This window comes from Pelobates fuscus, chromosome 10, assembly GCF_036172605.1.
Source record: "Pelobates fuscus isolate aPelFus1 chromosome 10, aPelFus1.pri, whole genome shotgun sequence".
Classification (NCBI taxonomy): domain Eukaryota; kingdom Metazoa; phylum Chordata; class Amphibia; order Anura; family Pelobatidae; genus Pelobates; species Pelobates fuscus.
In genome coordinates, this window is record NC_086326.1 from 37,281,141 (window position 1) to 37,306,218 (window position 25,078).

The window sequence follows — 25,078 nt, forward strand, 5'->3', positions numbered from 1 at the left end:
GAGTTGTGATGTGTGGTGTTCTTCCCATTTCAGGGGGGAGGAGGGGGAAGTGTGTGTATCTTGGTGTGTCGGTTGTCTTGTGCAACTACTTATCTCGGTGTTGTTTCGTCCCTGGCGGGCTGTGTGTGGTCAGAGCCAACCTGAGGAGGGCGGGGGAAAAGTAGGAAGGGAGAAGGGTAAGGAGGGATGGATAGTTTTAAGGTAAGCAGGATAAGGAGTGGCAGGGTAGGGGTGGGCTAGGGGGGTCTGGGTCCAGGCCCCACTCCAGCTCTCCCCGCCCCTGGCCTGGTGTCGGCGGTCGGGGCAGAGGCGAACCACCGGAGCCAGTGGTACCAGGTATCGTGATATCTCTGTATATGTCCCGCCGCCGAGAGGACGAGTTCCTCAATACGTCTGATGTCCTCCACTCTGGTCATCCACTCCCTCATCGTCGGGGCCATGGGTCTTTTCCAGTGTCTCGGAATAAGGCTTCGGGCCGCGTTTAGTAGATGCGGTATCACTGATTTTTTTTAATTTGTTCATGGGGATTGGGGTCAGTTGGAGGAGGTAGGTTTCAGGTGTCTCCAGGGTTGTGTGTATTTCTTCCCAGAAGGGTTTGATGAGTGGGCAGGTCCACCAGATATGGAAGAGTGTTCCCAGTTCTCTCCCGCATCTCCAGCATTCCGGTTCGCAGCTGGCTTTCATAACCGATAGTTTCGCCGGTCATGGCTTTTGGTAGCCATGGGAGGAGGGATAGGGGTATTTGCGAGAAGCTTGCTTCTATCAGGATCCAGAGTTTGTATTTTGGGTTGTGTGTCCATTCTATCAGGAGATGGAGATGGACGGCCCGTCGATACTTAGCCAGGTCTGGTAGTCCCAGTCCCCAGTGCTGCTTGGGTTTTGTGAGGGTGGCAAAGTTCAGTCTTGCTCTTTTGCGGTACCAGACATAGTCTGCCATTATCTGTCTGGTTTGTGTGAAGAAGGTTTTGGGGATGCGTATTGGTAAGGTTTGTAGAAGATATAGGAGACGTGGGAGTATGTTCATTTTAAGTACGCTGATCCTCCATAACCATGTGATGTGAGGGAGTTGCCAGGAGTTTAGGTCTTTTTTTATCCGGTATGTCCCTTTATTTTAATGCTTACAACCCACCACCATCCCATTGTCACACAATGGGAAAGTTAAAGACAAACTACTATGGAAATAGATAATTGTATTAAAATGATAAAATATGAGAAGTAACCCAATATTTATTGGACCACTTGGAAAACTCAAGATTGCAGCAAAGTGGTTGAATATGAAATATGATGCAGTTGTGAAATATGATAGAGATCAACCAGCTGTTTTATTTGAAGCAGAGCTACACAGTTCAACAGAATTGAACATTAAACCGATAGAGTGTCTGAGACATAGGGTTTCTCCCGCAATCCTGAAATCAAGTAATCTTTATGTGGTGATTTCTGCATGACTTTGGCATTTAGTGAAAACAACAGCTCTAAACCTTGTGCATTGTTGTTGTCGATGTCACTATTCTGTTCATGGTTTCCACCCTCTTCACCAATGATAGGAAAGGCATTTAAGGAGCGTAGGCAAACATTTAAGGAGCAGCATAAAGAGTCCCAGGATTTAGCCTGGAGGTGCTAATTTCTAGGATATGAAACCTGTGTGGCTGGAGACATTCTTCATTCCTCACACCCAGGTTATCCATAAAGTTTGACTTGCTAGGAAACCAAAAAACAAATTCAAAGTACCTTTCTCTACGGAAATATAGTTTTGTTGAACAAAATCTTCAAGTCAGCTGTAAATTTTAGCTTGTTTATTTTTGACTAAAATTTGAAAAGAGTATTTCACTGAAATTTCACTGTCTTTATAAGAATTTCATAAAGATTTTTTTGCAGGTGGGGGTGACAGAGCTGTTTTTTAAAAATAGGAAGAGTATTGTAAAAGTGATTTAAAAAACAAAAATCAGTTTAGTATTTATTTTATTATATTTAAGAATGGGTTTCCAGACAGTGGTGGATCCAGAGCCTGATCTCGGGAGGGGCACTTGCAGATTATTTAAAGAAATAATGCATGCACAATAACCACTACAGCTCTGTGTAGTGGTTATGGTGCCAGTAGTGCCATGACCCCCTCCCAGAATAAGTAGTCAAACCGTTTAAGAGCAGCTTGACAACTTACCTAGGGACTGCTGGGATATGGGGCTGTAGTAGGGCATATGAGCAGTGGTGTGTGTGAGTGGTGCAATGTGTGAGGGGTGCAGTGTGTGTAAAAGGTTCAGTGTGTGTGGGGAGGTGTAGTGTGTGAATGTGTAGGGTGTGTGGGGCAATGTGTGTATGGGGGCTGAGTATGTGTGTGTGGGGCAATGTGTGTATGAAGGAGGAGTATATGAGTGTGAATGTGTATGGTGTGTGTGTGTGGGCAGTGTGTGTATGGGGGCTGTGTATGCGTGGGGGGGGGCAATGTGTGTATGGGGGCAGTGTGTGAATGGGGGGCTGTGTATGTGTGTGGGGGGTAATGTGTTTATGGGGTGCAGTGTATGTGTGTATGGGGTGCAGTGTATATGTGTAGGGGGGCAGTGTATGTGTGTGGGGTGCGGTGTATGTGTGTGAGGGGGCAATGTGTGTATGGGGGGCAGTGTATGTGTGTGTGGGGGCTGTGTATGTGGGGCAATGTGTGTATGGGGGGCTGTGCATGTGTGTGTGGGGCAGTGTATGTGTGTGTGGGGGTCAGTGTATGTGTGTGGGGGCAGTGTGTGTATGGGGGGCTGTGTGAGGGGCACTGTGTGTATGGGGGGGCAATGTGTGTGTGGGGGCAGTGTATGTGTGTGTGGGGCAGTGTTTGTAGGGGGGGCTTTTTTCTAAAAAAAAGTGTTTTAAATAAAATAAATCTAAATTATGTCCCTGCCCTTTTACCTTTACTGAGGAAGGACATTTCTCAAAGCCATGGTGGTCCGTGGGGAATCCCTGGTGGTCCCAGTGGTGAGAGTGAACTCTAGCCAGCAGCTCCAGGGCTAGAGTTCACTCTCGCGAGATCTGGAGCATTGCCATGGTAACCACGGTTACCACTGCAACGCTCCGTGCTCGTGAGATAAGGACCCGGAGGAGCTGCAGGCTGAGCTTAATTTATAACTTTTTTGACATGCGTTTTTCTGGAATTTTTTTTTTATTCTGTCTCTCACTATTAAAATACACCTACCATTAAAATTATAGACTGATCATTTCTTTGTCAGTGGGCAAAGTTCAAAATCAGCAGGGGATCAAATACTTTTTTCCCTCACTGTATATCACCTAAACTGTGATTTGCATTTATTTTGTATTTGGGCAGTGGAGAGTCCCTCTTTGTCCATTTGAAATATTGTGAGGTATGTGTTGGATATGCTGGTGTACATTGTTGTCACTGCAATATTTGTGCTCTTATATGAGGCGTATAAAGATGTTCAGGATATCTATAAACTTTATTTGAACGTGCAAACTATTATTAAGCTTTTGCAAACATTCAGCAGCAGACAGTAACTGGCAATAATGATTGAATTTGACAATTATTTAGATTGACAGGTGTTAGTGATCAATTAAAATGAAGCCTGCATTTCTGACAGGTTTACAACAATTTTTTAAAATGAATTAATTTATTTTTAAACCCCTTCAGCCACTTACCTGAATCCAGTGCCGATGCCCCTCGGCACTGGGTCAGGCTCCGCCCACGCTCCTCCCCTGTCCACGTCAGCTGGTGGGGGAGATCTAATGTGCATGTCTGGCAATGGCTGCGTGCACACATTAGACCTCCCCATAGGAAAGCATTATTCAATGCTTTCCTATGTGAAAAATTTGACGCTGGAGGTCCAGCATCAGATAACGGACCAAAAGTCAGTTTGGATATCTCAAACCCTCTAGTGACTGTCTGGTAGTTCTCTGGAACTGCAATGTTTTACATTGCAGCACTAAGTGCAAAAGGGTCACAGCACCCCGACCACTTCAATGAGCTGAAGCGGTCTGGGTGCCTACAGTGTCCCTTTAATTTCTGTAATTGGTTTCTTTTACCTTAACTGGGGTAGCGGCACATATTGTGATGGTTTGTTTTATTACAATTTGTTTTGGGCCTACTTAAATATTGGTAAAAGCCTGCTCTATATCTGAGCTCTGCCTGCCTATTGTCACTGAGTCGATAAAGAGCTCATTGCACTCTTCCTGATTAGTGATTTCCTTGCTAATTGCATGACACTTTTCTCGCAGCTGAAACTTTTGCAAAAGTGGTTTAACTTCCCACATATCTTGCACACCTTGCCTTTTCCAGGACAGAGAGATCAATCGGTATGAGACTTCTTTCCACAAAAGCCACATTCTATGAAATGCCCTGAAGCAACATTACAAGTTTGTGAACTTGGACTGTAGTTCTATTTGCATTTGGTATTTTTTTGCCTCAATACTGTGCTCGTTAATGCATGGCAGGAGACTGTGTGCACAGCATTCTCACATGGAGTGCTTGTGCTGTTTGAAATATTCCTTAACTGTGTCTGAGCCAATTTGTGAGATCTAGCAACATCTATTGCTTTTTCTAGTGTTAATCTATTGCTCACATTCTTAAATTTCTCCCTTATTCTCAGTGAATATATCCTAAACACAATATGTTTGCGGATCATTTCGTCACTAATTATCTTCTTTAATAAGGAGACGCAGGTTTGTCACAAACTGCTCAAAAGGCACTTTCACATGGAATTTATAAAGTACAAATATCACAATCGCTTCAGGCTCAACATATGCTGTGAATATGACTTTAAAATCTTTGCTTCATCTGTACACAATGAACATATATTGAAAATATCTTGGCCCACCCACAGAGCAAGATAACAAAAGTATTAGTCCGCGCTCTTTAATTTCAGGGGTTCATTTTATTGTTTCCTAGTTAATTGTGGGTTTTGGAGCCCCTGCTGCATCCATCTTAGATCAGGTTATCCTCTTACTCTGACATCGTGCAATAATTACGCTACTTTATGAGGCGTATAAAGATGCTCCGGATATTGGCAAACTTTAGTTGAACATGCAGACTTTTATTATTATTGTACTAGCATACAGCAGCAAAAATCGCATTTCAGGGAGGTGTCTTTACCAGCTACCGTGCCCCCCTCCCCCACCTCTACACACACAGCCACCAGACATGTATGAACACCTTGACACACAGATACACACACAGAAAGCTACACACTGACACAGATACACATGCTGACACACACACAAAGGCACATACATACAGATACACACACGTACGCATACACACAGATACACTCAGATACACACTTACACACCCACTCAGATACATACACTGACATACATATACACACTGGCACATACACACACAAACTCAGATAAACACACTGGCATATATACTCAGACACACACACAGATACACACACAATCTGACACAGACACATACATGTCATACTTTATATATATGCAACCGCCTTCCTGTTAGCTTACCTTTTGTTTCCAGGAGGGTGGCTTGCTTGGGGTCCTGGTGATGGTGGCTGAGGATGATGGGAGTGAGCATGCAGCAGCTCACGCCATCCTCTCGTTTTCCGCCATGCTGCCTGTGGTGCCACGGCCTCCTCTTCCTCTTCCCTCCTATGTTAAGCTGGGAGTAAGTCTCACTCTTTCTCAGCCTGCAATATCACAGGGGCTCGGTCGCTCTGTTAAAGGGCCGCAGCACCCGACCGGGCCCCTGTTTAGAGAGTACGTAAAATTATACAATATTCATTGTCAGAGGCGTAACTAGAAACCACCGGGCCCTGATGCAAAAAGTGCCCTGGGGCCCCACATGTGTCTCATCCCCGCCCCAGGTCTCCACGTGTCTCATTCTTCCACCTTAGTCTCTCCATGTGTTTCACCCCCGCTTAGCCTCTCCACATGTCTCATTCCTCCCCAGCTCCTCCCCCTAGCCCCTCCATGTGTCTCATTCTCCCCCAACGTGTCTCATTCTCCCACCCAGTCCCTCCACATGTCTCAACCCCCCCAGTCCCTCTACGTGTCTCATGCCACACCAGACCCTCCACGTGTCTCACCCCCTTCTCTTCCCCCCTCTCCTCCTCAGCCCCTACATGATTCTCTTCCCCTTCCTTGATGCTCTCCTCCCTCCCCAGCCCCTCCATGATGCCCACCCCCTCCCCTTCCATGATTATCTTCCCCCTCACCAGCCCCTCCATGATTTTCTCCCCCTCCCCTCCATGATGCTCTCCCCCATCCCCCTCTATGATTCTCTCCCCCCTCCACAGTCCCTCCATGATTCTCTTCCCCCTCCATGTTGCTCTCCCCCCTTCCCAGCCCATTCATGATGCTCTTCCCCCTCACCAGCCCCTGCATGATTCTCTACCCCTCCTTACCTGCTGTTGCACATGGTACCCGTTCTGCCTGGGAGCACTGTCTCGGTGAGCACTTGTCAGACTGCGCTCCTGCTCGGCCACGCTACACACAGTGACCGGCAGGAGGGGAGCGCTGTGCTGTGTGCTACCCTGCGCCCGTCTCCGGGCCATTGCGGCTGTGCACTGGCCCTGAAGTGATGCGGGTGGCCAACGGTCGCAGGGGTTGAGAGAACAGTTGTGACCCATGCGACCGTGGTAGTTCCTCCACTGTTTATTGTATGTCAGGTTGAGTGTGTGTGATTTTCGTGATATTATATATGATTTGCAGGATATCGTATATGATTTCTGTGATATTGTATATGATTTGCAGGATATTGTATATGATTTCTGTGATATGGTATATGATTTGCGGGATATGGTATATGATTTGCGGGATATTGTATATGATTTGCGGGATATTGTATATGATTTGCAGGATATCGTATATGATTTCTGTGATATGGTATATGATTTGTGGGATATGGTATATGATTTGTGGGATATGGTATATGATTTGCGGGATATTGTATATGATTTGCGGGTTATGGTATATAATTTGCGGGATATGGTATATGATTTGCGAGATATGGTATATGATTTGCGGGATATCGTATATGATTTGTAGGATATGGTGTTTGATATGTGGGATATGGTATATGATTTGCGGGATATGGTATATAATTTGCGGGATATGGCATATAATTTGCAGGATATCGTATATGATTTCTGTGACATTGTATATGATTTGCAGGATATCGTATTTGATTTGCAGGATATCGTATATGATTTCCGTGATATTGTATATGATTTGAGGGATATCGTATATGATTTCTGTGATATCGTATACGATTTGTGGGATATGGTATATGATTTGCGGGATATTGTATATGATTTGCGGGTTGTGGTATATAATTTGCGGGATATGGTATATGATTTGCGGGATATGGTATATGATTTGCGAGATATGGTATATGATTTGCGGGATATCGTATATGATTTGCGGGATATGGTATATAATTTGCGGGATATCCTATATAGTTTGCGGGATATGGTATATGATTTGCGGGATATCGTATATGATTTGCGGGATATGGTGTTTGATCTGCGGGATATGGTATATGATTTACGGGATATGGTATATAATTTGCGAGATATCCTATATAAATTGCGGGATATGGTATATGATTTGCGGGATATGGTGTTTGATCTGCGGGATATGGTATATGATTTTTGCGGGATATGGTATATGATTTGCGGGATATGGTATATGATTTGCGGGATATGGTATATGATTTGCGGGATATCGTATATGAGTTGCGGGATATGGTATATGATTTGCGGGATATGGTAAATGATTTGCGGGATATGGTATATGATTTGCGGGATATGGTATATGATTTGCGGGATATGGTATATGAGTTGCGGGATATGGTATATGATTTGCGGGATATTGTAAATGATTTGCAGGATATGGTATATAATTTGAGGGATATGGTATATGATTTGCGCGATATGGTATATGAGTTGCGGGATATGGTATATGATTTGCGGGATATTGTAAATGATTTGCAGGATATGGTATATAATTTGAGGGATATGGTATATGATTTGCGCGATATGGTATATGATTTGCAGGATATGATATATAATTTGAGGGATATGGTGTATGATTTGCGGGATATGGTTTATGATTTGCAGGATATCGTATATAATTTGAGGGATATGGTGTTTGATTTGAGGGATAATATGGTATATAATTTACGGGATATCGTATATGATTTTCGTGATATTGTATATGATTTGCAGGATATCGTATATGATTTCTGTGATATCGTATATAATTTGCGGCATATGGTATATGATTTGCGGGATATCGTTTATGATTTGCGGGATATGGTGTTTAATTTGAGGGATATGTTATATGATTTGCAAGATATGGTATTTGATTTGAGGGATATGGTATATGATTTGCGGGATATGGTATTTGACTTGAGGGATATGTTATATGATTTGCGAGATATGGTATTTAATTTGAGGGATATGTTATATGATTTGCGAGATATGGTATTTGATTTGAGGGATATGTTATATGATTTGCGGGATATGGTGTTTGATTTGAGGGATATGTTATATGATTTGCGGGATATGGTGTTTGATTTGAGGGATATGGTGTTTGATTTGAGGGATATGGTGTTTGATTTGAGGGATATGGTATATGATTTGCGGGATATGTTATATGATTTGAGGGATATGTTATATGATTTGCGAGATATGATATTTGATTTGAGGGATATGTTATGATTTGCGGGTTATGGTGTTTGATTTGAGGGATATGGTATATGATTTGCGAGATATGGTATTTGATTTGAGGGATATGGTATATGATTTGCGGGATATGGTATTTGACTTGCGGGTGTCAGGGAGCCGCATTGGAGGACTCCTGGGCCATGCAGGAGAGTTGCGATATCTGCAGCAGGAATGCTTTCCTTCTGCCGGAGACAGAAACTGACAATAATGCGTTAATTTTGACAGTTATCTTGATTTACAGGTGTTAGTGACCATTGATAATGCAGCCTGAATTTATGACAGGTGATTGGTTTACATTTCTGAGAGGGGATAGGTTTTACATTTCTGAGAAGGGATAGTTTTACAATAAATAAGAGAATGTCAGCAGGTCTATGAGTTGCTCTGTCTATCTATATGGCATTCATTCCATGAACTCATTCACCTCAGAGTCCCCATCTAGTTACACCCCTCAGACAAAACAGGGAGGGCCCCTGCTGACGTCACTGGAAACCCCTCGAGTTCGGTTTTTCTAACAGTTCCTCAGCATTTCGCCCCGCCTACTGAAACAAGCCCGGACCAATGAGCGTCGGGCTTTCTGACGCACCTTCTGTCACTCCTCAGCGCCCAGGCCAGCCCTCCTCAAGCGCCTCCTTTCCCGCCAGGAGTCCTGACCAATCAGAGGCGGCACAGCCAGCGGACTGCCATCAGGGGCGGGGTGGCAGCGCGTGCTGGTGGCTGGCTCAGTCGGTGAGGAGAATTGCTCGGTGCGGACGTGTCGCAGCAAGTCTCTGTGTTGCGCGCGTGAGCAGCAGCGGGGCGCCCGGAGCTCGCTCCCCCCCCCCCCCCCGTGGGGTCATCTTCTCCGCTCCTAATAGACCCCCCGGGACCGGAGAGTGAGGCGAGGCAGGAGCGAAGGGTGAGTTAGGCATCAGCACCATGCGAAGTAATCATGGCAGAGGGTCAGCCAGCCGGGTATACTGGCAGGGGAGAAACCAGCCGGGCATACTGGCATGGGGGGTAAACCAGCCGGGCATACTGGCAGAGGGTCAGCCAGATGGGTATACTGGCAAGAGGGAAGAAACAGAGTATACTGGCATGGGAGTAAACCAGCTGGGTATACTGGCATGAGGGGAGAAACTAGCCGGGTCTACTGGACTGGCATGAGGGAAGAAACAGAGTATACTGGCATGGGGGGGGTAAACCAGCCGGGTATACTGGCAAGATCGGTGAAAGAGTATGTAGGCATGAGGGGAGAAACCAGCTGGGTATATTGGCATGGGGGAGAAACCAGCTGGGTATACTGGCATGGGGGGAGAAACCAGCTGGGTATACTGGCATGGGGGGAGAAACCAGCTGGGTATACTGGCATGGGGGGAGAAACCAGCTGGGTATACTGGACTGGCATGAGGGGAGAAACAGAGTATGCTGGCATGATGGGAAACCAGCCGGATATAAGGGGGGAGGGGGTGCTGGGGGTATTTTTCCGTGAATTACGTATTCCATGTTTATAGAGAGGGGTAGCAAACACTGGGCTATGGCAGTCACCATACGGTATGTAGGAGGGGGCTGTGAGGGCGAATCCATTATTATAATGGGGGAGAGTGGGGTCTCCAGAGGGGGGATAGTGAGATTAGGCGGGATATTGCAGATTTGTGATGGGGGTGGGTGTCTTGCCTTTGTGTGTGTGTGTGTGTGTGTGTGTGTGTGTAACTATAGAGCTATAAAGCCACAGTGCAGGTACATTGAGAGGTAAAATATTCAGATGGTAGTTGAGGGCAAGATGATATGATGGTTGAGCTGTTAGATTGAGGGCTTGGTAATGTATTTAGTAGGCTATATAGAGGAAGGTTGCAAGGATTTGTAGAGTCGATTCCTATTCGTAATATGTAGATATAGATCTTTTAGAGGGAGTATATTGATAGGATATCAGTATGATTTCTTTTTTAACAATGGGATATTTGGAGAGACTGATACAGAGCTGGTTTTGCTGTGCTTTTGGATGTGGGTGCTGTCCAGATGTTTGGGATTTTATCAAGGGATGTGCATTATTTTCTCGAGTGAGTGGGCACGTGAGATATGGTTAAGGGGTTTTAAGAGTATAAAAGTCTTAATATGGTTGATTAATGAATAGAAGTAGGAGGGAGACTAACAGCATTGCACTTTGGAAAACTCATGCAGACCATATGGTGTGTGGACCTGTTCATCCATGCACAATAAGTGCATGGAAGTGAGTGCGTGTTCCTGCCTCTCTCATTTATATGTAAATATGCAGCTGCTGAATTGACTTGCTCCATTTTGAGATAATGCGGTTGTTGGGTGCAGTGCTTATGTTGTAAATATAAAGCTTTTTGGAAGCTTATTTATTTTGTGTGTGTGTGTAAATGTACAGTTGCCAGGAAAGATGTTTTTTGTTAGATGTTGGGAAATGTGCAGCCGCTGGGCATTAGATGCTCCTGGGGGTTGTACAGCCATCAGGAATTACATTCTCTTGATGAAGGGAAATATACGGCCACTGGGCATTGCATGCTCCTGGTGGGGGGAAAAGTACAGCTGCTAGGGATTGAGTGGTTCTGGTGGGGGGGAACGTACAGCCGCCGGGTCTTGAAAGCTTCTGGCGAGAGGGAAGGGGAGGTGTGTACAGCCGCAGGGCCTTGGATGCTTCTGGTTGGGAGAGGGTGTACAACCCCTGGGCCTTGGATGCTTTGAAGGGAGGAGGGGGTTGGTATGCACAGCCGCCGGGCCTTGAATGCTCCTGGTGGGGGGTGGTGGTGTACAGCCGCCGGTCCTTGGATGCTTCTGGCGGGGGTGGTGGTGTACAGCCGCCGGTCCTTGGATGCTTCTGGCGGGGGTGGTGGTGTACAGCCGCCGGTCCTTGGATGCTTCTGGCGGGGGTGGTGGTGTACAGCCGCCGGTCCTTGGATGCTTCTGGCGGGGGTGGTGGTGTACAGCCGCCGGTCCTTGGATGCTTCTGGCGGGGGTGGTGGTGTACAGCCGCCGGTCCTTGGATGCTTCTGGCGGGGGTGGTGGTGTACAGCCGCCGGTCCTTGGATGCTTCTGGCGGGGGTGGTGGTGTACAGCCGCCGGTCCTTGGATGCTTCTGGCGGGGGTGGTGGTGTACAGCCGCCGGTCCTTGGATGCTTCTGGCGGGTGTGGTGGTGTACAGCCGCCGGTCCTTGGATGCTTCTGGCGGGGGTGGTGGTGTACAGCCGCCGGTCCTTGGATGCTTCTGGCGGGGGTGGTGGTGTACAGCCGCCGGTCCTTGGATGCTTCTGGCGGGGGTGGTGGTGTACAGCCGCCGGTCCTTGGATGCTTCTGGCGGGGGTGGTGGTGTACAGCCGCCGGTCCTTGGATGCTTCTGGCGGGGGTGGTGGTGTACAGCCGCCGGTCCTTGGATGCTTCTGGCGGGGGTGGTGGTGTACAGCCGCCGGTCCTTGGATGCTTCTGGCGGGGGAGGTGGTGTACAGCCGACGGTCCTTGGATGCTTCTGGCGGGGGAGGTGGTGTACAGCCGACGGTCCTTGGATGCTTCTGGCGGGGGAGGTGGTGTACAGCCGACGGTCCTTGGATGCTTCTGGCGGGGCTGGTGGTGTACAGCCGCCGGTCCTTGGATGCTTCTGGTGGTGTACAGCCGCCGGTCCTTGGATGCTTCTGGCGGGGCTGGTGGTGTACAGCCGCCGGTCCTTGGATGCTTCTGGCGGGGGAGGTGGTGTACAGCCGCCGGTCCTTGGATGCTTCTGGCGGGGCTGGTGGTGTACAGCCGCCGGTCCTTGGATGCTTCTGGCGGGGCTGGTGGTGTACAGCCGCCGGTCCTTGGATGCTTCTGGCGGGGCTGGTGGTGTACAGCCGCCGGTCCTTGGATGCTTCTGGCGGGGCTGGTGGTGTACAGCCGCCGGTCCTTGGATGCTTCTGGCGGGGCTGGTGGTGTACAGCCGCCGGTCCTTGGATGCTTCTGGCGGGGCTGGTGGTGTACAGCCGCCGGTCCTTGGATGCTTCTGGCGGGGCTGGTGGTGTACAGCCGCCGGTCCTTGGATGCTTCTGGCGGGGCTGGTGGTGTACAGCCGCCGGTCCTTGGATGCTTCTGGCGGGGCTGGTGGTGTACAGCCGCCGGTCCTTGGATGCTTCTGGCGGGGCTGGTGGTGTACAGCCGCCGGTCCTTGGATGCTTTTGGCAGCGTGGAGGGGGAGAGATTTACAGCCGCCAGGCCTTGGATGCTTCTGGCAGGGAGAGAAATGTACAGCCACCAGGCCTTGGACGCTTCGGGGGAGGAGGGGAGGAATGTACAGCCGCCGGGCCTTGGCCGCTTCTGGCGGGAGGGGGAAATGTACAGCCGCCGGGCCTTGGCCGCTTCTGGCGGGAGGGGGAAATGTACAGCCGCCGGGCCTTGGCTGCTTATGGCGGGAGGGGGAAATGTACAGCCGCCGGGCCTTGGCCGCTTATGGCGGGAGGGGGAAATGTACAGCCGCCGGGCCTTGGCCGCTTCTGGCGGGAGGGGGAAATGTACAGCCGCCGGGCCTTGGCCGCTTCTGGCGGGAGGGGGAAATGTACAGCCGCCGGGCCTTGGCCGCTTCTGGCGGGAGGGGGAAATGTACAGCCGCCGGGCCTTGGCCGCTTCTGGCGGGAGGGGGAAATGTACAGCCGCCGGGCCTTGGCCGCTTCTGGCGGGAGGGGGAAATGTACAGCCGCCGGGCCTTGGCCGCTTCTGGCGGGAGGGGGAAATGTACAGCCGCCGGGCCTTGGCCGCTTCTGGCGGGAGGGGGAAATGTACAGCCGCCGGGCCTTGGCCGCTTCTGGCGGGAGGGGGAAATGTACAGCCGCCGGGCCTTGGCCGCGTCTGGCGGGAGGGGGTAATGTACAGCCGCCGGGCCTTGGCCGCTTATGGCGGGAGGGGGAAATGTACAGCCGCCGGGCCTTGGCCGCTTATGGCGGGAGGGGGAAATGTACAGCCGCCGGGCCTTGGCCGCTTCTGGCGGGAGGGGGAAATGTACAGCCGCCGGGCCTTGGCCGCTTCTGGCGGGAGGGGGAAATGTACAGCCGCCGGGCCTTGGCCGCTTCTGGCGGGAGGGGGAAATGTACAGCCGCCGGGCCTTGGCCGCTTCTGGCGGGAGGGGGAAATGTACAGCCGCCGGGCCTTGGCCGCTTCTGGCGGGAGGGGGAAATGTACAGCCGCCGGGCCTTGGCCGCTTCTGGCGGGAGGGGGAAATGTACAGCCGCCGGGCCTTGGCCGCTTCTGGCGGGAGGGGGAAATGTACAGCCGCCGGGCCTTGGCCGCGTCTGGCGGGAGGGGGTAATGTACAGCCGCCGGGCCTTGGCCGCGTCTGGCGGGAGGGGGTAATGTACAGCCGCCGGGCCTTGGCCGCGTCTGGCGGGAGGGGGTAATGTACAGCCGCCGGGCCTTGGCCGCGTCTGGCGGGAGGGGGTAATGTACAGCCGCCGGGCCTTGGCCGCGTCTGGCGGGAGGGGGTAATGTACAGCTGCCGGGCCTTGGATGCTTTTGGTGGAGAGGGGGGTAAAGCCGCCGGACCTTGGATGCTTTGGGGGGGGATGTACAGACGCAGAGTCTTGGATGCTTCTTGGGGGGAAGGGGGAAGGTGTGGGGGGGAATGTACAGCCGCCGGGCCTTGGATGCTAGTGGTGAGGGGGTGTACAGCTACCGGGCCTTGGATGCTTTTGAACGGTGGGTGGGGAGGTAAAGCCGCCGGGCCTTGGGTGCTTCTGCCAGGTGTGGGGGCGGGGGGGAGTCGCCGTGATTAATACATTTTTATGACTTTAATTCAAAATTGCCCTTCACTCATAACATAGTATATAGGATTCTTCTAGAGTTGAATTGTTATACTGTTTTTGATGGGGATTTGGAAGATGTAGTGTAATAAAGCTGTTTCAATATATGCATCAGTGCATATATCAATTTGGAACATACAATTTGAAATTGCTTACAAGAAAACGGTCAACGCAGGAATTTGTGTTTTTATGCTTTGTGTCTGTACTTATATCGTCATAAGGTGACGCGTTTTCTATAGTCTACGTTCCTTCATTGTTCATCGAATTTGACAGACACTACGCCCTGTCTACATTGTATCTTTCAAAAATTTGGGAAAATAAACATTGTCTGGAAAGTCCTGTCCTGTGTTAGGATTTTAGATGCCTTTTAATTTGCAATCCCCACTGGCAGTATTCTGACTGTTGGGCAGTAAATTAATCTGTTTTGTACTAATTGTATCCTCAAGGCACTGCAGCCCTTTAATATGATTCTCTTCTCAGCCTTTTGACAAACTTGTTTTCTGCAAAGTCCAGTTTGGTCCACTTTTCACTATACCAGAGTATACCAGAGACATCCATTGCATCCTGGATAACCTTATTGGGAGGGAATATGGATGTGAGCAGACAGGGCACATATTAAAATACAAAAATAAAATTATTTTTGTGTAACTTTGCCATTTATGGATTAAAGCCAGATGCTTTGCTTGAAGTGGTGAGATCTGAGCAAAGTTGGCTATTGCTCTGTGTTTTTTGTAAAACATCATGTGCTGTTTCTAGATAATTTTCTGCAGATAATCGAAAACTTTAATTTGATCCAGTCGAAAAGGTCAGAACTGGTGCTTTACACATTTCAGATGCAAAGTGTCTTGATAAGTACAGTGCCGGGCTTTAACGATGCCTGAAAATTTATCAATTGTGGTCAGTGTTTCATATATGCAATATATGTTTGGGTGCCTTGGCATGAATTCATCCACTGACTCATTCTAGAAACTTTGGAAGAGGAAAAAGCGTAGGCTTATTGAAATCCATTCTATGTGCTTAGCCTGCAAGCAGTCTTCAATCATCCTCTTGTGTGTGTGCTCCAGCTGAACAATGAGATCTCTGCTTGTCTCCTTTTAAAATAGTTACACCAGATTTGCAGGTGACTTATTAATTATACTGCTTAATTTGCAGTTTAGTCAACATCCACAATGGCGGCTGCTGTAGCATTCCCAAGAGGTGTGTGTCTGTGGACCCATTGGTTGGGGAAAAGCTTGACTTATCTACTTTTACAGTTGGAGAATGAAATGCCATCTGCATAATTTGTCAATATATGGACAACAGAATAAATGGCATATGTGGACTTCCCTGGCGCTTTTGGGAATGATGGAAAGTCTCTTTGGTCATTGTATCAGGACCTGCAATTTTTCTTAAACTTGCTTCTTGAAGATTTAACTGGAAAAAAGAAAAAACAAAAAAAAAAATTATGAATCGATATCCTGTTCCTGGTAACTGCGCTGTACCTATGCCAGCATTTTGGGTTTGCTATATAGTTTTTATGATTTTAGAGAGGTGCTTGTCTTGGTAGAAACCTCTAAATCATTTTTTTTTTAGTTTGTTAAATATAATATGCACATCTGCGTATTTCTGGATGACATTGTTACTATCTGTTATAATGATCTGGCAATTATCTTGCCACAGTGCATGTCTCCCAATCTCTCTACTTAATGGACTGTGTCAGATCTTGTGAGCACTGATTGCTTATTCTTAGCGATCTAAAACATATTTGATGAATATGTAAATTTGTGTACCTTTTGCTCTGAACAATTTTTGTCAATGCACAATATTTTCAAAATGGGTGAAGTGTTTTTTTTTCGTTTCCTTTTTCATATAAACATACTGGTATGTTGAAAGTTATTAAAATAAGGCTAAGGGTCTCAGATGATGTGATCTGCATGTTGGATCTCTTTATTTAGAGGCATAGTTTTCTGCTAGTGGTCCTGGTGTACTGCATAAACCGTATTCCTACAATACAACCGTAACAAAATCTTGACTGGGTTTAATCAGGGTGTCATTAAATTGGCATAGTTGGGTAGTGGTAAGGAAATAAAAAAAGGCCGCTTGTAGACAAGCATCCCCAGCTGTTAAACTAAAACTATGATGCTTTGGCAGCATGAAGGCTGGCAAAGCATCATGGGAGGTGTAGTTTTAAAACAGCAGGGGTGAGGCTTGCTTCCGTTCAACAACCCCTATCATAGACAGATAACCAAATTGCTGTGCTTGCATGAATTCATCACATCACCCAGTAGATGCTCAGCTTGGATTCCTGACTTTTGAATCTGTATTTGTGGTGAAATCAGAGGTGTCTTAGCTGTTTTAATTGTGAAAGGTTTTATCATGAATGTGATTTCTGTCCCTAAAAAAAAAAAAAAAAAAAATTATTGGCTGCCAAGTAATGAAGTGGATCTGTTACATTTTTAACTTCTATTGTTTGTGAAATAGGTACACAAGTTGTTTTTTTATAAATTGGTGCTGTACTTTAACATTCTCTCTTTCCTTTTGACCAGATTTTGCTTAGTGTTGGAACACCAGTGCCGCTAGTGACCTGTCCACTTTACACATTTGGTATACGTGCCATAGGAGGTACCTGGTGCTCCAGGTAAGTGTTACAGTAAAGGCAATGTAGCAGTGCAAGCTGTTATGAACTGATTTGAGTCTTCTACCGTATTGCTTTGAGTAATTTGGGGCAAAATGTATATCCAGCTAGTACAAAATGTATGTATCCAGCTAGTACCAGGGCTTGTCCATTCCAATCAGAATATTGTACAGCGCTGCGGAATCTGATGATGCTATATAAATAATAAAATAATAATATAACCTGACTTGGACTTCATATGTGACACTTGGTAGCAAGCTTGTGGTTTCTGCTTCTTGTTTGCTCTGTTTCAAACCAGTAATGTCTGTTTTTAAATGAACCTCTCCTGGGGTAGAAAAAAAACAGATTTGTATTTGTTGTTCATAATTCTCGGGCTTTACTGGAATAATGTGCTTTGTGTGATGCTTTGACTTTTTTCTTCTCTTAAAGGGTATATGCTCCCTTATCTTCTGCTTAGGTCCTCGATTTAGATTTATATCTGGTCTGGAGTCTGCTTTAGCTATGAGATGGGATATTTATTACTGAGTGGTGTATATAACTAGCTTAATTTTTTCCTATGATGCTGTTTGGAATGCTCCAAGTTGGCTTAGATTTGCTTTGCCAGGCAGTGTACAATATGAGTGCAGTTATTGAGTTGGCTACTTTAATTTAAAAACCATTGGAGAGTTTGAACATGAGGAACGATTTGTGAAAAATGGACAGTGGGAACCACTGGAAGCAGCTGACACATTCCTTTGGTGATTACACCACTTTTACAACACTTTGATAAATCTTACCAGTAATGACCTACTGTGCTTCTAGCCTGAAGCCTGCTCACACTGATACTGCGTAAATATTTATCCCATTGAGCACCTGCTTAGGCCACTTATACAATAAGCAAATTAACAGGATCTTTTTCCTCAAAGCCAAAAAAGGCATTCCATTTCAAACATGAAGGAACAAACTCTGCGTAGGACCTGTCCCCGTTGCCATGTCAGGGCATTTCACCATATATATATTTTTTTATATGCATCTGAGGAGTCCTTAGGAACATGTTTTATATGCCATCCTGTTGGCTCTATTATGATTTCACAATTTCAGTTCCAGACTGGGCAGCAAGATGCCATCTGCTTCCTGATACTATACTCGATGTGTAGGTTTTGTTATGACTTTTGCAGTTTGGACATCCCATTGTTTTAGGGCTCTAATCCTAGACAAGAAGAGCATGTATATTTGTGGAAGAAAGTCAGGTGGTGGAAGAATGCATTCATGATGTTGTAATGTTTCATTGTTCAGTGAAAGCTGGGTGGTGATTTGCGTCCTGTAATTAACATTGTCATGTGTGTGACGCTGTATGCACACTGCTTTAAAGCATAAAAAAGAGATGAATTTATTTGGCCCAACCTGGAGGCGTGTTCTGACGCGTACAACAGTGACACATCAGTGAGTGCTGTGGTTTTCCTTTACAAGGTTCATTTATATGTCTCAAGTGAAGTTCCCATTATCTTTTATTGTCAAATGTTAATCTTGAAAGAGAAGTCTAGCTTGGCATTAATACATTTAATCAGCTAATTTACAAATAAGTAAGCTGTAATTTCTCCGCCCCCCCCACGACTTTTCTCTTGATTTCCTTATGGCTCTTGTAGATTTCTCAGTTTCAATTACCTCAACAGATTTCTTCCAAATGTCTTTTCATATGAACTGGCATGATAGAGGACTTTGTGAAATTAGTGTGATCCTCTTTCTACTGTTCTCAGACTGCAAAGTTCATATCGGAATTCTTTAAAACAATTATATATTTTGTGCTGTTAAGAACCCTGAAAGTTGCCTTGAGAAATATATACAAACATACCGGTGTGACATTCACAGATTTAAAAAAAAAAAAAAAGGTACCGTGGTTTTTGTTTGCGTGTCTTGCACAGCGCAATTGGAGTGCTGTAGACATTTTTTTTATTTATTTTTTTTTCATTTAAAAAAAAACAAAAAACCTGCCTTGTGTGATTGTAGTACATAGTACAGTGTTTTTGAGAATGGACTCGTCTATCATGTGTTGTCTATATTTATCCCAAATAGTATTGATTTAAAATCCAACAATCGTTTTATGCACTGATGTAAAATGGAGTCCTCGGATAAAGAAATGCATCAATAAAAGCACCCAAGGATTTAACTTCAGAAGCTTTGCTAGTCAAAACCAGGAAATGATTTCAGTGAATGCCATTCTTAAAAAGGTTTAGGTAGATAAGGTAAGCTTTATTTATAAATTAACCTAGCAAAACTGAAAGCAGAAAAATAAAGCTATTATAAATTCTACCTGCTTGTATTTAGTCAAATCACTGAGATGGATGTCACAGTGAATGTGTGCACTTTTTGCAACCATATTTCCTTGCTAACACCACAGTGATATTTTATTTTTCTTGAAATAGCATGTCCATTTAGGCTAATGGGTACAATTTAGCAACTATGACATTAGCACATCATGAGAGGTGGCAGGGCACTCCAACTATATCTCCTAGTGTAGGCTGCACATGCACTTTTCTTTATAATCTGGATTAGGTGTATTCTGGAGGGATGTGTATGTCTCTATATTTAGTTCAATGTGCATGTTGCATCTTTAGTGTTTTGTGAACAAAATTAGTGGTTTGTTGATGTATTTTTGTTTTTGCTGGTCTGATGAAAGCGTGTCACACAATGTGGGATTTGTTTATGCACGGTATGCTGCCTGCCTGTACTTGCTAAATATAGCATTTTTGTTTAATAGGTTTGCTGTAGTTATGGTAGGAACAATCTAGGTCACTTGCCTAAAGCAGCAGTGCAACACATCCATTCTCTTAATGGAGCACTCCAACCAATTCTTCTCATTAAAGTAGTTATGGTGCAGCAGTCCCCCTGCATCATTCAACTGTTAATTCTTTTTACACGGTTTAACGCTAAATAAAAGTCCCCTACACTCAACTGGAGGCATAGTCAAAGCAGTTACACTCCACTTTAGTCGTACCAGGTCTTATCAGCAGTGAGCGACCATAATATCTCTGTTCTCTGCCTATCCCTGTAACCATTGCTGCTCAGGGTAATGCAGAAGCTGGGCTAGGGGTGGCTGGGGATCCTCATTCAGTGTTAAATGATTTAAGTGATTTAACACTGAACGGTGAGGGTGGTACTAGGGCACTCCAGGCACAATAGCATATATAGAAGGTATGGTGCCCAGGTTGTCCCTTTAAAGCATGACTGTTGTGCCACTGGAAAGTGAACACTGATTCTGCAGAGCTTACATTGAAATCTGTAAACAAGTGTTTTCTTTGTCCAGCCTGGACCACCCCCTTCACCATTTAGATTTGTGGAAAAATGGATTTAACCCTCTGTGGCATGGAGCTCCTACCATAGCATCAAATGCTTATTCCTTCTGAAACATTCTTGGCATAATTTTGTCACATGAGCCATATATGTAAAGTGCAGTTCTAGCATAAACTGCTTAATGTGGAAAGATGTACAGAAACCTTTAATTGATTTCTATGGCAGCCACTCTTCATTTAGTACTTTTTGTTCTGGAATTACTTTTAATGTGTTCTGAACTACCTGATGGCCTTTCCATTTTGAGCTCCATTTAGTTAGCATTAAGACTTTCTGATCGTAGACACAGACTGCATGCCTCTGAACAGTCTGCATATACATTACAAACAAGCTAAGTGGCATTGCAGGCACCTCTAAGGTGGCATGCAGACCTACATGGTTCTTGATCTGATCTAATCTGTACATGATACATGAATGTCTAAGAATTTAAAATTTAATATCAAGTAAGCACAGAAGAAGTAGGGCTTTAAATAAGATCATACAGGGACTTGACTACTATTATTATTTTTTTTGCGGGGGGAGGGGGGAGATTTCCTAGATGGCAAAATACCTTATGTGATAAAACAAAGAGAAGATATCTAATTTATAAGAAAAATGTAGGACAAAGTTTGCTTAACTAAAATTCCTTTCCTTGTGAGGTATTCAGATATAAAAAGTGCATACTTCTGTATTTTAAACAGCTGTTGGTTTTGAGCATGAGCTATCTGCTTGATAGCTGTGTAGTGAAGTTTATTTATAAATCACCCTTGTTTTCTGCAACACTGAATTTATTTTTCCGTTCTCAAAAGGTTCCTTCTTATTGCAGACCCTGACCTGTAAACTTGTGAGTTTAAAAGTAGTCCGTATACCTTGGGTAAGATGAAATGGAGAAATAAAATCCGTGACGGATCAGGATGCTTTTTTTTTTTTTTTATGGGGACGTGGTTATTGGGCACAGATGAGGCATAAAAGCACAGAACACGCGGCATCTAATGTGAGGCTTCGTCTGCTGTGAGGAAGGGTTAAGGAAATGATGTGCTGTATTTTACATTTGAGAGGAAGAGGAGGTTGCAAGCTGCACATACAGTAAGAGGTCGATGCAGTGTTGCTGATCATTTTGTAACTCGTTCATGGAATCGCCTACTGGAGATTTCCTTTACCCATCCCTGCTGGCTCCTCTGTGTCAGAGTATGCATCTATGTGCTGCTAGAAATCTGTGTTCTTTGCGATTCGCCATGATGTATTTATCATGTCTTTGTTTGAGGTTGTGCTTTGTCTCTGGATTTCTAGGCTTTGTACTAGGTAGCCTTGTGTGAGGTTTAGGCTTGTGGAATGAATCTGCTGCCTTTTTATACTTTGTTTGTAATATCCTTTATGTTTATTGAGCAGAGGGTGGCCAGTTTTACAGAAATCCATCTCCTGGCTTAATGCATTTGTGCTTGTGATTGCGAGAGTGGGGGGTGGACTTTTGGTTTCATCATGGGGGAGTGAACTTTTGAGTGAGGGGAGGAGTATGTACCTACAGCTCCTTTTGTGCAGCTATCCAGGCTGCAAAGCAGATGGGGGAGGGCTGCCTGTGGCTGCCTTGTAACATTACACTGAATCTATTGTCTGCTGGCAGCCTCTTCCTGCAGTCGGGGGCTTGCTAGAGCAGGGCAGTGTCAGCAATGTTGTGGAAGAAGTAATGCAGTATGTCAGCATTGCCACCCTGCATTGAGGAGTGTGTGTTGTCGTCTGCAGATACAGAAATATGTGACACAAAAATTGGATAATATTCCCCCTAATTGGCTGTTTAGCTAGATGCATGCTTGTGTGCTGTATGTGGTTTCCAGGATTGCGGCTCACATGGTTAAAATATAGCCCACAAGAACTTATGGAACGCTTGCTCTATATAAAAGTAGGCAAGCAGACTTAATCTAGGATATCCACTGAGGCCAGAAATATCACGTCTCCTCAGGGCTGGCATATGAAAGGGAAAAAAAAAAAAAAAAATCAATTTCTTGTTACTAGAGGTACACTTATTAACAAAAAATATAAAATATACTTTTTATAAAGAGTACTTAATCTATATAGACAATAAATCTATACTTGACACAACTCCATGGTACTTTACCTGTGCGGTAGTCCTTTGATGTCTCAATAATATTATATTTATATAGCGCAAACAAATTCCGTAGCGCTTTACAATGGGTGGACTAACAAACATGCAATAGTAACCAGACACGTTTGACGCAAAGTCCATATATGGAGACCCGTGGATCCTGTGGCCAGCTACCTCCCCCTCCTTTATTAAACACAAACTGGAGTACTTCTGTTACCCATTATTTTGCATTAACAAAGCTGTAGTGTTTTTTTATATATGTTTTTTAATTCTAATTCCTAAACAGGTCACGCTGTTTATTTAGAAAGTTTGCTCTATATAATGTCTTTTATTCTGTGTAGACGTTTTTGAAAATCTAAATGTCTTTTGCAGACATCCTATTAGAAAGGGCGTTTAGTGACTAGTTCTCAATACCCTTGAAGATGTGCAGCTCCAGCGGCCGTGTGTGGTTCCTGACAGACCGAAGAATAAAGGATGATTATCCTCAGCAGGAGATCCTGCGGGCTCTTAAAGCAAAGTGCTGTGATGACGATCTGGAGTTCCGGGCCTTGCTCATGGATGAGGTGGTGCTGACAGTAGAACAAGGCAGTTTGGGTAAGTGTTTAAGGAGATTCATAGGGTTAATGGCTAAAACAGTTAAACTATTTAATGTCAGCTGAGGCTAATTTAGTACTCTTAATTGAGACAATCTGGCTTCTAAAATGTAATCGGTTTATTGCTTTGAATGTATTTTAAAGAAATACTCTAGACACCAGAAAATGAAGAAAAAACGTGGTTATGGTATCAGGAGTTCCTGGGCACTGTTCTCTTGTTACGGTTTGGTACTTTGCTCTGTCAAGTGCCCTCGTCTTTCTGATCGGAGTTGGCCTGACAACACAAATGCTTATACATCTGCATTATTATACTAACTCATGCCATGTTTAGACTGTATTTATTGGCTGAGATCTGTCAACCGATGCACTCAGCCAACGAACACTGTTTAACCTGGCATGAGCAGGTATGATGGTGTTGACATAATGACTTTCGCTGTATCACATCAACTCAGGCCAGAAGGACTGTGGACAACTGGCACAACAAGGCAAGTTCTTAAGCAGTTTCAAAGATTACTTGCTGATGGTGCCAGAGGACTGCCTGCAGCACAACCACTACAGCATGAAGTAGTGGATGTGGTATCTAGAGTGTCTCCACAACTTTCCTGGTAAAGTACTGATTCTCCTTAGGTATTGAACGGGCATTCTGAGTAACATAGCCACTATAGGTAATTGCAGTGGTTATGTTGCCTATAGTCTTTATGCCATTCCTTTTTTTGTCAAATCATTTCAAAGAAGCCATTTCATAGAAGACATCCAGCACCAAAACATCATCCTCTTTTCAGCTGCATTGATCATATGGAATAAAACTTAGATTACAATGGTATGCTCAGTGTTGGGCTAACATACCCCAGCTCTATCGACCGATTTCCACTGTCCATGTTGGACAAAATTGAAATTGAAAATGCAGAAGTGTCTTGCATTATCTGTAGGGTGAAGAAGGGAGAGCACCAAGGTTTTTCAAACTGCATCTAAATGTTTTGTTGGCACCAAGAGACTCTATGTAACATTACCACTACACAGAGCTTTCGTGTTTACATTGCTTTGTGTCTCTCTAACTGCTTTTGGTTGTCTACATTTTTGCAGTAATTAAGATGGAAACGTTGATACCAGAATGATTCTGCTTGTTACTGTATATCATAATATTGGTTTCTATTTAAAAATAAATTACTCCCCATGCGTATCTCTGTTTGGATTTTGGAACTTTTTTCTGAATTTGATCTTTAGCATGAGTATTCCCGTGTCTCTTCTGCTGGTCTGGGTCATTGGTTTAATTTTTTATTTATTTCTTTGTGGTTGTTTTGTTGTAAATCACCAAGTACGTTTCTATGAGGTCACCTAGTGTTTGGCCTAGTGTTTCGTGCCATGAAATCTGTTAGCTTTGACTCAGCTCTGCACAGACTGTTGTACTCCCCCTCCGACAAATGAGAACATTACTGGCTGTCTCAACAGGAGATGGTACGGCCAATCACCACGCAAAGCACCCACTTGGAAAAAATCTAGAGTCCGTTAAATTGCAGATGTTCAGAGCATAATAAATATTTTCAGAAGTCTACGTCAAAGAATACACCTCGGGGTGGTGTGAAGCAATGCATAATTATCCCTACACACTTCTTTTCTGTGTGTGAAGGTGAATGGTTAACAGATGCCTCGGTTGGCTACTGCTATTACTCTAGTACGTGTTGAAACCATACTTTGGTAGAAGCAAGTCGTAATTTCAACCCTCGGGTTAATTAAATAAGTGCCATCGAAGTTGAATAGGCACATCTATACTTTAGGATGTGATTGTAGTAACCTAAACGTATCTGTCTTGGTAAGATAATATGAATACTTGGGAATATGCCGCGACTTTATTTTTTTGTGCTGTGCACGTTGGTACTAAATGGACCACTGCCTAGACGAGTACGAATGGTTTTTACTCTTTTGTGACTCATCAGCTCAGCTCTTCTCTTCTATGGTTCTGAATTTGGCAGTACCAAAATAAAGATTAAAAACATACATTTTTCCCCTCCTCTTTTCTGCTCTCTTTCCGGTGA

General features: G+C 45.0%; 1 protein-coding gene across 2 annotated transcripts in view; it reads left to right on the forward strand.

The window, feature by feature from the left end:
• The first annotated feature begins 9,368 nt into the window (after positions 1 to 9,368).
• The window catches only part of RIMKLB (ribosomal modification protein rimK like family member B), a 33,771-nt gene continuing 18,061 nt past the window's right edge, over positions 9,369 to 25,078 (forward strand). The window contains exons 1-3 of one of the 2 annotated variants that reach the window (XM_063434594.1): positions 9,369 to 9,570; positions 16,957 to 17,048; positions 22,875 to 23,046. In XM_063434594.1, coding sequence (XP_063290664.1) covers positions 22,875 to 23,046 — 172 coding nt within the window. In that variant the 5' untranslated portion in view covers positions 9,369 to 9,570; positions 16,957 to 17,048. Of the gene's footprint in view, positions 9,571 to 16,956; positions 17,049 to 22,824; positions 23,047 to 25,078 lie in introns of both variants that reach the window. The other variant, XM_063434593.1, reaches the window with a different exon arrangement.